Raw genomic sequence first — 14,379 nt, forward strand, 5'->3', positions numbered from 1 at the left:
TATTCACTGTTGTATGGACCACTCATCTTCTGGTTGTCGTATCAGGAGAAGGTCTCCCCTCTTCTTTTCCACTATCACAACTTTCAACATCCATGCTGGATTACCTTTATAGTGCTTAGTGTTTTGTGTCTTCATCTATACTGTATCATTGTTGCTATTGTGCTTTCATTATCTCTGCCATAACAAGTGTGCTTGATTATGACTAGTACATCTAGCTTCATGCAATCTTGCCCTGGCCGTCATGACTGCCCGTGTGTTACCTTCATGGGTTGGGTAGACTTAGAACCACATCGTTTCTACCCTCCATGCGGTGGCAAAAGATGTTCTGTGGAATCTCCATGTGAATATTGTAGGGAGTGGCCGTCCTCCCAGAGGGAGAGATATCGTTTTCGACACAGGTAATGAGCTAAGAGAAATTGTTCTCCTTCCTCATTCTCTTCTAGCAATGGCAAGAAACACAAACTCGTTTCTGCGTCGAAAATTATCCCCCATCTGCTCCTTCATGTCTTAAGTCCTCTGAGGCTCCAGTCATGGAGGACAACGCCCATAATTTGATCCAAATTTTGTTAATAATTTGCCACCTACTGTTGAGAATGTGCCTAGTAATTCTGAGTCGATGGCTCTGACAGATCCTTTGGCTACAGCCCCTGTGCTCCCTGTTCCCGGTATCCTTGTTCCCTAATTATTCTGTAATGCATAGATCTCCATTGCCTCAAACTAGTGTTTTGAGTGGTGAGCCCTATATGACTGATAAAATCAGTGATGACTTTTTCCTTTTGGAGGTATCTCTGATCAAAGTGTTGAAAGTCTCCCCAGTGTTCCTCTTTGTGGAACCCTAGAGTCGACACTACCATTTCCCTCCCGTACAAAAGCACCCCTATTGGAGGACCCTTTTTGTCCTTCTCCAGCTCGTTCTCACGAGCAGCCTTGACTGGTAACCCAAGGGGTCCTCGGCACCACTCTCCTCTTACAAGTTCTCTGGACTTGCACCAGAACTCCCAATCACGATATTTTGAGGTTGGTTAGACCGCTTCAACTGTGTCCTCAACCGCAGCTATGACCAAACCACATTGCTCTAGACCCTTTGTTGATTGTAACTTCTAAACCTTTGTTAATTCCTCACGCATTTTCCATGTGCAGATCAGCCTGGATGTGTGTTCAGCCAAACAAGTCTATACGCACCACTATGCCCACGCATGATGATGTCACTAAACACATTGTCATTTCAACGCGTGAGCATATTTCTCCACATGTTGGCTATGTTACCATGTCACACAAGATTGTACATTCTAATCGTGATACCACAATTCAGGCTCATACACAAATAGAACCACCTTGCAGTTGTTTTCTATCATCAGCTTCGGCCCAATGTCTGGAAGTTTGGCTTAAGCCCATCAACATCCTTGGTCTCATAACCCAACAACCATTGGCAATATGAATAAGAAACTGGTTACTTTACCAAGCCATCCTCACACTAGTACCTTGCCTAATGTTCGTAATGCTTCAAATATTATGCCTTCTTCGAAACATAAAGAGCATTATTTTTCAGATGAATCTTCTTTTCAGAGCACTGGAATCATGATCCTTTTTCCTCGAGTGGCACCCCATCTGCACTAGAGATGTTGCAGTTCTTATGCAGTCCTTGTAGAAGGCATGCCAAAAAACCTGCTAGTTTGAGAACCTAGTTCCCATCGGGGGGATGCATCTTAACTCTGTGCAGTGGTCTCTGAAGCCCCAGTGGTCTTAAACATCTGAGTACCCTGCAGCCATACTGTCGGTACCTCAGGAGGTTGTGACAAATCTCCAATACTGACCTAAAAGAGAACCTGTTAGCAGGGACACTCTTCCAAGTCTCTCCCTCTAAAGTACCTTCTATTCCCAGATGATTCTCACCAAGGGTGGGGCGCTCACCTGGGAAGGAAGCAGATTTCGGGTCTATGGTCCCAGGAAGACAAGATCATTCACAAAAACTGTTTAGACTCTCAAAGGTCTCTCGGTAGTGTTGATGAGCGACAGCTCCACAGTAATAACCTACATCTTCAAACAGGGAGGTGCAGTTTCCATCCTAGTATACTAACTAGCAGTAATCGGGCACAGACCAATACAGTATCCCTCTTGGCAAGGTTTATCCCCGGGAAGAGGAACGTCAATGTGGGCCATCTGAGTCGACCAGGGATGACCATTAGTTCTGAATGGTCTTTCCTTCCTCTAATGGCAAAGAGTCTCTAGGTATGTTTGCTACTCACCTGAACACAAAACTTCGGTGTATTGCTATAGGGTCCCGGAGCCAGCAGCAGCAATAGTAGATGTCTTCTAGCATCGATGGGATCAGCTAGACTTTTAAATCTCTCCACTGTTCTGTCTTATTTGTTAGGTCCTGAACAGAGTCCAAACATTACAAGAAGTCAGAGTACCACTAGTAGCCCCAAGATGGGCCACAGAGGAGTGGTATCCAAACCTGCTGAAACTTTTCACAGAAATTGCAAGATAACTTCCAGAGTGGCCAAACCTATTGCGTCAACTACATGAAAGAAAGTTCTCCTAGGCAGTTCACTTCCTATCTATGATTGGAGACAATCATGCCTTTTTTCCCAAAGAGGCATTTCGGGACCAACAACAAAACAGCTTTCTGGAAACCTTCAAAGGTTTTCCGCAGCAGTCTACCGAGCAAATAGGAAAATGTTCGCTAATTGGTGTCATAGCAGGAGTATTACTCCGCTCAAAGCCACTATTCCTCCGATTGCAGACTTCTTAGTGTTCCTGAGGAGTGAAAAATCCTTTTCAGTCACTAAGGTAAAATGCTACCGCTCAGCCTTGAGCCAAGTGTTCAAACTGAAAAGGCTTGATCTCTCCTCTTCATGGGAACTTTCAGCTCTCATTAAAAGTTTTGTACAAACTTATCCTCTACGAGAACTCAGCCCCCTTCCTAGGATGTGACAAAGGTTTTTAGGGCCCTGAAAGAGCCCCCTATGAACCCAGGCATAAACCCTTACACAGGGATCTTACTCTGAAGATTGTCTTTCTCCTTTCTTTAACTTCAACCACGCGAGTAAGTAAACTACATGGTTTGTCTTACCTAATATCATATTCCAGAGGTTGGAAAGAACTAACACTTTCTTTTGCTCCCGAGTATGTGGCCAAAATTCAAAATCCTGTTATTAATGACCTTAGATTTGGCTCCTCCATAATATTGTCTTTGAAAGAGGTGACTGATGACCTAGATAACCTTTTATTCTGTCCCATAAGAGGAAGTCATAAATATTTTAAAAGAACAGCCTATCTTAGGTCCAAAATTTCAAACTTATATGTGAGCACAAACCACTCCAAAAAGAAGGTGTCCAAACATGCAATTTCCTTTTGGCTGAGAGGAAAAATTATGAGAGCATATAAATCCTCAGGGGGAAGAGTCACCGGGGGCCCACCCCCCTAGAGCAAGTGATAACTGTAGTCTTGCTGCAAACCTAGCGTTCCGGAAGAACCAATAAGTAGCCCAAGTTCTCAGAGCTAGTGTTTGATAAAGACAAAACACTTCCAAGGATCACTACCTTAAAGATTGTACTCAGATTTTTAAACATTTTTTCTTCAGGCTCTAATCTTACAGCTCAACAGATAGTCTAGCCTAAGCTCTTACGGAACACTTAACTATTACATCAAAGGCATCAATTATTCTCTGCAATATAAGGGTATGAAATGTGGATCAAGTCTGATTGTACTCACAAGATGGCCCTGAAGTTATTGCTTGGACCACACCCTAATATAGGTAGGAATAACATGTTCTCAGCTATAAATGAATTCATTTTACCTAGAGGATTGGACACTAAAGCCATGCCTCTTCACAACATTTTGACTTTTGCTCATACTTATACGTACTTATAATTATCAAAGAGAGATGGTGGATACCTCTTGATGGAATCCCATTTAAATAAATCAGAAGTCATTTCATCAGAAGTCCCGCCTCACCCATACCACAAGTCTTTGATCAGAAGAGAATGATGCAAGCCATACATACAGCAACCCATAATGCTGCCATGCAGTTGGGGTAGCTAGTAACCTATTATGATGCAACCAAACCCATTCTTCGTTTTTAATTATCTGGTTGGAGAGAACAGCACTAGGAGTAACCATTTAAATGGCTCAGGATTATATAGCTAGCAAAACTACAAATACAAATTGTTTTTAAAATTTGTTGTATGCACACACACATTATATATATATATATATATATATATATATATATATATATATATATGTGTGTGTGTGTGTGTGTGTGTGTGCGTCCTCCAGTGGACTAGTAAAGGCTGATGATATATATGTATATATATATATATATATATATATATATATATATATATATATATATATATATATATATAGTATATATAAACTACATTGACTCCATAACTTCTTGATATCCTCAAATTTTTGTTTTTGTATAAAACATGTTAACATAAATTTCTTCTTTTCAACAGTTTAACAAGCCTCTGGCGTTCGCCTGGTTGGCCAGCTCAGAATCCATCATTCCCGAAAAAATTTCACTCAAACTCAGTGGCACAGTGCTTTTCGGATTCCCAAATGAGTTTTTGGTTTGTATATATTTTTTATTGCATTTCCTCATTCCTGCATTAGTTTTTCTCTCTTTTCCGTTGAAAATTTGCTTTCATAGGCATTATCTTTACGTACCAATTTATACGCTATATATTGTATGATAATATGAATATATGTATACATCAATGATAGTGTATGAACAAGATTGTCGTTTTGTCTTTAACCCTTATATAAACATGAATATATAGAGAAGATCGTACAATTCTGGGGCCTACCCAGGCATATTAGAATATTCGCCAACTCGTTCACTTCCGTTAACTGGTGGCTAAACTATCCTCAGACGGAAGCACACTTGATCTTAGGCCAGAACATCTTCAGTAAACTCACCAAGATGTATCGTCCAGACACTTCTAAAGTGAGCCAAGATGCTATTGATATCGTTCAAGGAATGTATGATGAATTGAAGGTAAGTACCATCTTCATATGCAATGTTTATATATCCTATGTGGAACTTTATACAGTACTCTCATAAATGTGTTTTCATCCTAAATGTACTCTGTTGCTTTGGTAGAAATATAAACTTCTTGCTAAAGGCAAATTATTTCCGCAAATTTGTGTTACTAGAAATTGCTATTAATTTATTTAATTTTCTAATATATGTGACATGGAATATTTCTTCGGGTAAATGTGCATACGAAGCTTATTATGTAGGAATACGCTGAAATTCTCTGTTATCATCATATGTATTGATTGTTTAGTGATCTTATTAATATCTAGATCAGGAATACGAAATTTAATAGACTATAAGTTCCGTGTCCAACAAATCAAGAAGAGATCAGTAGCCGAAGACCAGACAAAACAATACTTGAAACAAGGTAGAGTGAAAGAATTGAAACGGTTCTTCAGAATAGATTGATCACCGAAATTCTCAGAAGTCTTTCTCAATAAGACATTTTTTTGTGTGTGCAATTGAAGAAGAGACAGACCTAACGTGTTTCTCAAAAGTAAATTTACTGTCAAGAATCACACATAAAATTTTAAGTCATACAGTGTTTAAGAAACATACTGTCAATGCTGAGATCAGGAAGTTGAGGAGCTACTGTCCTTGAGTTACTTACAATCATACTTTGAGTTTTGTTAGGATTCAACTTCATGCCCCATAATTTTCAACATGCACTTATTATAGCTAGATCTCTATTAAAGGATTCAGCTGCCCCATATCTACATTCAGGAGATGGAATTGCTGCAAAGAGAGCAACATCTTCTGCATATGCAACAAGCTTGTTTTCTAGGACAAACCACATGTCATGGTTATATAGTATGAAAAATAATGGGCCAAGAACACTACCCTCAAGAACACCAGATATCTCATTCCTGTACTCACTATGGTGCTCATCAACAATAACTCTAAGATCTATTACTTTAAAATTCAATAATGATGCTAGGAAAAGACCCGCCCACTCCCAACTGTTTGAGTTTGAAAACAAAGGCCTCATGATTACCACAGTCGAAGGCATCACTAAAACCAAGGCCAATCATACGAACTTCCTTACCACAATCAGGGGATTTCTATACAGCACTGGAGATTGTAAGAGGGCACCACATGCTCTGAGGGGGTTATGAAAGCCAAATTATAAAGTAGGGAACAGATTAGTTACGTTCTAGCTGAACATATTTTTTTCTTTTCTTTTTTTAAGTTTTGTCTAGTTTTTGACTGACCGATTTCTACTTGACCATTAATGTGCTAATTTTAAAAAGGTTAGCATAGAATTCTTAAATCCATCATATTTTTGTTGGAAAATTTGAAATGAGTATTTATGGTTCTGCATGCTTTTCTGTCAACTTATTCACTTATTAAAATATTTCTTATTGCAGGAGAAGCTTGATTTCAAGGCCATTCCAGGGCAAGAAAGCTTACTCATAATGAGTTTCCAGAAAGATATCCTCTTCATGTTGGGAGGAACTGGTAAGGGTTGGGACGAGAAGTAAAAAAAAAAATGGAAATTTTAACCTCGCATCGAAAAGTTTTAATTTTCATATTTGCAAAGATTTGCTATTTATTAAGAAGTTCTTTTGCATTCTATTGCCGTTAGTAATACCACTCGCCCTAGTTTCTACATTGAGTGCTATTATCATGAATGAAAGATATAGAGCCTAGGTCATTCATTCATGATCAACAGTGGCATCATGAAAGACACAATTTCACCAGTTTTCAAGGTGATATACTACTTTGCTATTTATCATAGTTTGATGGCAAATTCCAATTAGGTCTTCTCATAGTCCATTTACATTATTTAGTCCGTATTCTTTAGTTCTTCGTACTGTACGTTATGAATTTAAGAAATATTTTGTTCTTCCATATGATTAAAATAATTTAGCGTAAACAAATCTATCATCAGTACTTGGTGATAAAATCTGCAATTTATATGCCAATTTTGTTCAGCAATCTTTCATACTCCACTGCGCAAATAGTTTAAAATCTATCTTAAAATGTCATCCAAGATTTCTAATTGAATAGATATACTGGGAATCTCGTAAGCTTCTTAACTTTTCATTCCCAATTATATATACAATTCCAATACTGTACGTTTATTCTCACTTAAGGTTTATCTAAAAATTGATTTATTCATTTATTACTATATCATAAATTCATTAATGTTACAATTACAAACAATGACTTTATAACTCTTCCACAGATCTGCCAAGGATGCTACCTTTCTCGAAACACTCGTTGAATACTCCACATTATACCAGAAACCGCAGGGCGTTCATTGCTATTCCAACGGACGTTGGCTTACCCTTCGTCATAAAGGTTGGTCTTTGACTTTACTTTATGTATTACTGTCAATTTAGATAACATAGATATGTTAATTACAGTTACTTTATAAGATTATAACGTCCAATTGAAGTAGTTAGTATGACCTAGCTTATATTTAGAAGGTATTTGATTATGAACTATATAATGATTTTCTTCAGCAAAACTTTCCAAGTAGATATAATAGTATTTGAAATTAATCCTCATAAAGTTGTTGTTTTTTTCGCTTCTCTTTCAAGTATTGGTATTTGATGATAGTTTAGCTAAAATATTCGGTATTTGACGTTACTTTGTATGAGGTCGGTATGTAACATTAGTTTACTTACACAAAGTAATTATGACCCACTTCTTACTATGGACTTTACAGAACTGTAAACAAATTCTTAATTCATCTTGTTAAGAGACACTAGGAAATCTAAAATTAAATAAATTCAGTCTTTAAGGAAATTGTAACAATATAAAGAAAAGATTGTAGCTATCAGCAACGTATTGCTATCAAGTAAATAAAACAAGCAAATAAATCAACTCGAAGTTTATATGTGATAAAGCAGACTATTATGCAAAGAAGTTAACATGAGTTAGTATTGCTAGTGGTGATGATGACCCAACTTCGTAAAGTCTCATCTTCTGTGTATCATATCTCGAAATGCATGCCAGTATTATCATTAACTCTGCATTGTCTTTCTGATCCTTAACAGCACACCATTGAATCTGGTTGGTGGGTTGAAGTTAGTGAACTTCCAGGAGGAAGCTTTGGTAAACGCAGCATGAAAGTTACTGTCGAGTAAGTCAAGAAGATGATTTTCATTGTATCTTATTATGATTTTCATTTCAGTTTTGCTCTATTTAAGTAGTGTAGAAGAATAAAGAGAAGATAAAACATTTATGAGAATAAACTTAAAAGGGTTGGATTAACCCAAGTTCTGTTTTGGGTGACCATTTCTTTGCATTAGAAGTTTTTTTTAGGTGAGGGTGTGTTCCGAAAGGTTTAGAAGCAATTTTCAGATTTTTTCCTCATTAGCAAGGCCAAATTTCAGAGCTTTAACTAAAGGTCAAAACACTTCCTTGAACAACTTGAAGACTTCACTTGATTCCCCAAAAGTCATAGCATCGCCCATTCGTTAGCTGCTAACTTAACTGTAAGCATTTGCCTTTACAGGCAATAATTCCAGAACTAGGACAGGTTAACCACATGTTTTTCTTTTCTTTTACAGTGCAAGTTCGTCATACGTCGTGGAAGTCATGAGTCTGGTCCCCTGGTCTTCTAAGTTCGCTGTTGGAGTCACAAACAAGGTTGACGCGTCTGTCCTTCTGCCGTTTGTCGTGCATTTCACCCTTAATCCGGCTGTCAAGGAAGTGCAACTCACGTTTGAGCCCATCACCGATGATAAGGTAAAGCAGAAAATATTTAATTATGTCAATCGATAATTATAGGGACTTGCACTGATATATATATATATATATATATATATATATATATATATATATATATACATATACATATATACTGTATATATATGTATACATATATATATATATATATATATATATATATATATATATATATATATATATATATATATATATATGTAAATATATATATATATACAGTATATATATATATACATATATATATATGTATATATATATATATATATATATATATATAAAATGGTCCTGTGTCTGGGCACCAAAAATTTATATTATATATTACGGCTGACAAGCTAGATAACCTCTCGAGTTCCAAACTCACCTGCTCGTTTTTACATAAATCTGTTATATTTGAATAATACCCTAACTATGAGAAAATTATATAACTCCCAGACGGCAATATATAAAAACACTGAATATCCAAACGTCTCTTACATACACTCAAAACAAATTGGGTAATTATTATTAAGAACTATTCAAAACAACCTCTTACTTCTATTCTCTAACAGGGATACGAGAGAGTACCGTAACAAACACTGGTGATCGAAATAATACACTCTTCACAACAATAAATATATTCTATAAAAATTACAACACTTTGAAAGAATTTTCATAAAAAAATAAATCACTCGAAATATTAAATCTGAATAAAACTGTAGACTAACACAAAAGAAATTATTACACTCTGAAAATTATATAATCACTTGTTTCATTGGAAATTAAAATTTACGCAAATATCTAGTCTTGATAACTAGGGAAAATAGATAATCTTTCACACTCTAAGGATTAAACTCTTAAAGAAATTACATAAAGTAACTGATAAACTTACAAGTTTTAGCTCACATGAAGTTTAACCAGATAGCGATACAGATATACTTCACGTATCACATAAGTATTTTAGGGCCAGTTACAAAAATCTCCAAGATAATCTTTTATGAAATACTCACTATATTCACAAAAACCCATCACACCAAACTTTGAGATTTCACAATCACTGGACACTTAAAAAAATACACCGATCTTGTACGAAAGGTGTGTGTGTGTGAGAGAGAGAGAGAGAGAGAGAGAGAGAGAGAGAGAGAGAGGTTCAATGGCTTATGATTTAAGGCTGGAAATCTCTATCTGCTGCTATGCATCACTGGGGGAGCATATATATGAACTTAGTAACTCCTAGATTATTCTAGGTCAGAGATCTAGAAGCTTGGGGGCTGGGTCAGCGACGCCAGACTTACCAACAATCACTTATCGAACAGGAGATTCAAACCTCGCTTGCAAGGCAACCCTCCTCAGCAGCTCTGCCCAACCCTGTTCTCGAAATAAAAATAAAATTAACCCAACGCTGGGGTTTTCCAGAACCTTCCAAAACACAAAACACATGGCATTTATAAGAATTGCGTATTTTCTCAAAAACATGACACAATACCTCATGAAAACATAAAAAAATAAATTACATAAGCCCTCATTCATACCTCGTAGAGTCATATAGCACTCTTAAACAATATACATAAGACTTCAAAGCAAAATATGTGAAATAAAAAGTTAATTCTGAATAACGTAAATTTACATATACTGACTTGAATGAAGAATACAATTAACTGAACGACGAAAATCTTACACAATTTACATACAAAACTTATACGTACATGAGAGGAACTCACCTTATGAGCTGGCTATTCACCTCTTAAATACACATATGAAATACATAAATGAAATATTTACTCTATGCAAACTAGCTTCATAAGAAAATATATATATATATATATATATATATATACATATATATATATATATATATATATATATATACACACACACACACGAGCATATATGTGTATATATATACAAATATATATATTTATATATATGTATATATACATATATTTATATATACATATAAAAAGATAAATAGATAAGGTAAATATCAAAGCATAACAGAATATAGATACTCTGCATAGTATTTTCTAGAGGTCTTATGAATGTCGATTATGACAAAATGTTCTCCATGTATAATAAATAAGAGAAATGTGTGTTTATATATATATATATATATATATATATACATATACATATATATATATATATATATATATTTATATATATATATATATATATATATATATATATATATATATTCACACATATATATTCCACATTTTCTTTCAAATTAGGTCCACCTGATAGACGTGCACAACAGACCTTACACAGTGCAGTACGGAAGTTTCCCAACCAACGTTCGATTCCAGACAAATGAATACAAGGTCATCCAGAAGCTTCAGGATTGTCTCTACCACGTAAGTGTTGCTTTCTACCTAACATTTACCTTTGATGCTATGACGTCATTTGGGTTAAACTAAGCAAATTATTGATCGTCAGTCTGACACTCAGTGCGGTCTTCAGTTATCCCAATTTTAGACCGCTCTGTAAGAGTTGAATTAAGCTTATTGGACTAGTGAATCTACTCCTTTTGATAATAAATAATACATTATCCCAACTGCTTTACGCTGTTTGCGTATTGCCATGATCAGAAAAGCTGTACTGGTCGGGGACATCCTTACTATGTTGGTTTGTTGTGAGTGATCAGATAAAAAATCTCCCATCATTCCCAGTCCGCACTGGCCAGCGTTATGATGGAAACTAGCCAAACCCAAGCAATGAATTGACATGTCTGAAGCCTTTGTCTTGTAGTGGACTAAAAATAGTTGCATTTGTTTAATCCATATGTTTTAATTGGTTAATGGATGAGTGTTTCACTGTCATTTTCTTAGATTTAAACCTCAATATTCATAAAACTAAGATTTTTCCCTAATTCAGTACTAATTTAATTCCTGTTTGTTTACAAAATTCCGCTAATATTTGTGCTTTCCTATTTTCCTTTTATTTTCCAGCAGCGTTCAATTAGAACTTTAAATGCTTTACTTACTAAACAAAATTCCTGATAAATTCGTCATTTACGGATAAAAACCATCCTTGTCTTATAAAAATTAGATTCCAAAACCCAAAGTATTGGAACTAATAAAAAATTAATACATAAAAAAAACCTTACTATTTAAAAAATCATAAAATAAAAAAAAAAACTCACGAAAAAATCATATGAAAACTCAAAAGTGATAAACAATATTGATTTTTTTTTTATGCAGGACAACTTCCAAGTTTTCCCGTCAGTTGCTGGTCTTTCTGTAGAGATGGAATGGAAAGGAGACTTGCGCAATCCATTTACCATCTGGAATCTGTTCAAGTAAGATAAAAAAAAAAAAAAAGAATGATCCATGATTGTGGAAAAATCCATACTTTGGCAAAATATGAATGTTTCATTACACGCAAAAGTTCACTAGTAGATTTTAAATTCTAATATGACATTTATGCCCAAGATTTATATTGACTCTTGTAGTAGTATGTTCAGGAATACATATTTCAATACCTATGAAATACATGAATGTTCTATGCTTAGGCCACTTTATTTTTTTTTTTTTACTGAATATAACGCTTTTTTGTAATTTGAACTGTACGTCCTACGTTTCATATTACAGAGGGCAATACTTTAGAAGTGTGCATACGATCAAGAGATGGGAAACTCATTTGGTCTACGACCCTGAGGCATCTACAACAAAATCAATTACTATCACATTTACCTATGGTAAGGATACTCTCTTCTCTCTCTCTCTCTCTCTCTTTCTCTCTCTCTCTTCTAAATAAATGCCGTAAGCATTGCTAAAACATTCAAATACTATACAATCTATGTAGTCCAAAGAGTTATTATTATATTTTAAAAAGATACTTGAGGTTACCTTATTGTAATTTAATTCACATTATTTCATATCGAACACCGGATACTAGTTTATTAGTTCTATCATCTGCTTTTTTTTTATCTTGCTTACCCCTCTATGTATTTTTTTCTTTTCTCAATTTCATCCTACATTTACGCCTTATTACTTGTTGTTCTCTATCAAGTTTCTATTCAATCCATTATTTGTACATTTCTTCCTGTTTTCTCTTTAAATTCATGTATTCTACGTGTTTTATTTGCTCATTTATTTCTCTGGTCTTTCCCTTATCCTTCTCTTTCATTGTCATCATTATAGCTATTCATATTTTTCTTTTCATTATCCTGCGCTCTTCTTTTATTTTCACGTGGAACATCTTATTTCTCTTTTTATCCTTTCATATTTGCTCTTTTTGGAGTCTCAGTCAGTGCCATCCATCATGTATAGCCTTTGTTTATCTTTTCAAGTCTCTATTTTTTCCTTTATTAGTCTCATTTTTAGTTATCTTTATTTTTCTTTTATTGGAAGTTTCCACTAGTGGCCATCTTTAACATTCTTCCATTATTCATCTTCTGCTTCGTTCTTGGATTTTCCACCTCATTTATGTTTCCGTTTCATCATCTCTCTATTTTTTTTTTTTTTTTAGCTAGAATCATTGTTATCATTTCTTTCTTTAGTGTCAACCGACAAGACCTCAGGAGAAGTTGTTGACGGGGAGCAATCTTCCGGTGGGCAGGAGTACTCAGATTACACCCAGTTCTCTCAATCTTCATCTTCATCTGGCTTTGATTACTCTCAGTTCTCTCAGTCGTCCTCCTCAGATACCCAGGTAATGTAAACATTCAGTCACCATACCGTTCATGATTTGACTGCCAATATTTATGAAAGTAGAAGCAATAGAATGAGGGGGCAGTAAAATAGAATATAAAAGCGGTAAAAATTAGTAATTTCCAGCTATTAGAAAAAACAAATAGTAATGAAAGGTAGAGATAATTGAAATACTTTCAAGAACTCCATTCATCATGGTAATGAGAGGCAACGAATGTAGTGGTAAAGGTCTAAAGCCAGTAGTTACATAGATCATCTGCAAGAGTAAAAAAGGTCTCCGGGTCATACATGACATTAATGGATAAGAAGGATATACCGTCACTTATGGAAGGAATTATTAAGAGCAGAAAATTTTGGTTGCCACAGACTATTCATTAGCCTTCCATTATGCTGTATTACCTTTATATCTAAAACACAATTCTATAAGATACTATCCTTATTGTCCTTTTCGTCCTTTTGAAATATTAAAAGGGAATTGGTTAACCTTCCCCAGTTTATCCATTACAAAAGTTGCTAGGTCAGTCCAACAACTGCCAACATCCATCCAATCCATTTCAGGCATTTGGTGGAGACGCTGATGTTTTCTATCAAGAGCATAGTCAGACCCGTGCCCGCATTGCTAAACTTCAACAAGAAGTCGTTCCCGGTAAGTCTCTCTTTCTTTTCTCCTCAGTATAAATCTCATTTTGTTATCCTGCTTTTTGGTTTGTTGACACCAAATCCCTTTTTGTCATAACTATTGGTGAATCAAAATCCCGAGCAAATAACAAGCTTAAATTTTTTTACATTTTTGCAGCATGAACAAGACATTGTAAGATATAAAGGTACTTAAATAAAATTATACGAATAAGTTTCCATTAAGATCTTCCAGTAAAGAAAAAAAAAAAACGAAATATTAGCTTTACAATTAAAACTATTTGGATATACTTAGTCAAATTATCATACACTTCTCATCGCATTACGGTCCTGAAGAGGGTCATTGCTGACCTTCCCATATCA

At 35.2% G+C, this 14,379-nt stretch overlaps 1 protein-coding gene across 1 annotated transcript in view; it reads left to right on the top strand.

Annotated features, from left to right (window-relative positions):
* Positions 1-14,379, top strand: part of LOC137629571 (hemolymph clottable protein-like) — a 46,687-nt gene that overhangs the window by 23,074 nt on the left and 9,234 nt on the right. The window contains exons 17-27 of the mRNA XM_068361009.1: positions 4,470-4,583; positions 4,886-5,011; positions 6,421-6,511; positions 7,242-7,357; positions 8,059-8,144; positions 8,575-8,752; positions 10,960-11,082; positions 11,929-12,026; positions 12,319-12,425; positions 13,230-13,381; positions 13,939-14,026. Coding sequence (XP_068217110.1) covers positions 4,470-4,583; positions 4,886-5,011; positions 6,421-6,511; positions 7,242-7,357; positions 8,059-8,144; positions 8,575-8,752; positions 10,960-11,082; positions 11,929-12,026; positions 12,319-12,425; positions 13,230-13,381; positions 13,939-14,026 — 1,279 coding nt within the window. The remainder of the gene's footprint in view (positions 1-4,469; positions 4,584-4,885; positions 5,012-6,420; positions 6,512-7,241; positions 7,358-8,058; positions 8,145-8,574; positions 8,753-10,959; positions 11,083-11,928; positions 12,027-12,318; positions 12,426-13,229; positions 13,382-13,938; positions 14,027-14,379) is intronic.

Source organism: Palaemon carinicauda, chromosome 37 (genome assembly GCF_036898095.1).
Source record: "Palaemon carinicauda isolate YSFRI2023 chromosome 37, ASM3689809v2, whole genome shotgun sequence".
NCBI lineage: Eukaryota > Metazoa > Arthropoda > Malacostraca > Decapoda > Palaemonidae > Palaemon > Palaemon carinicauda.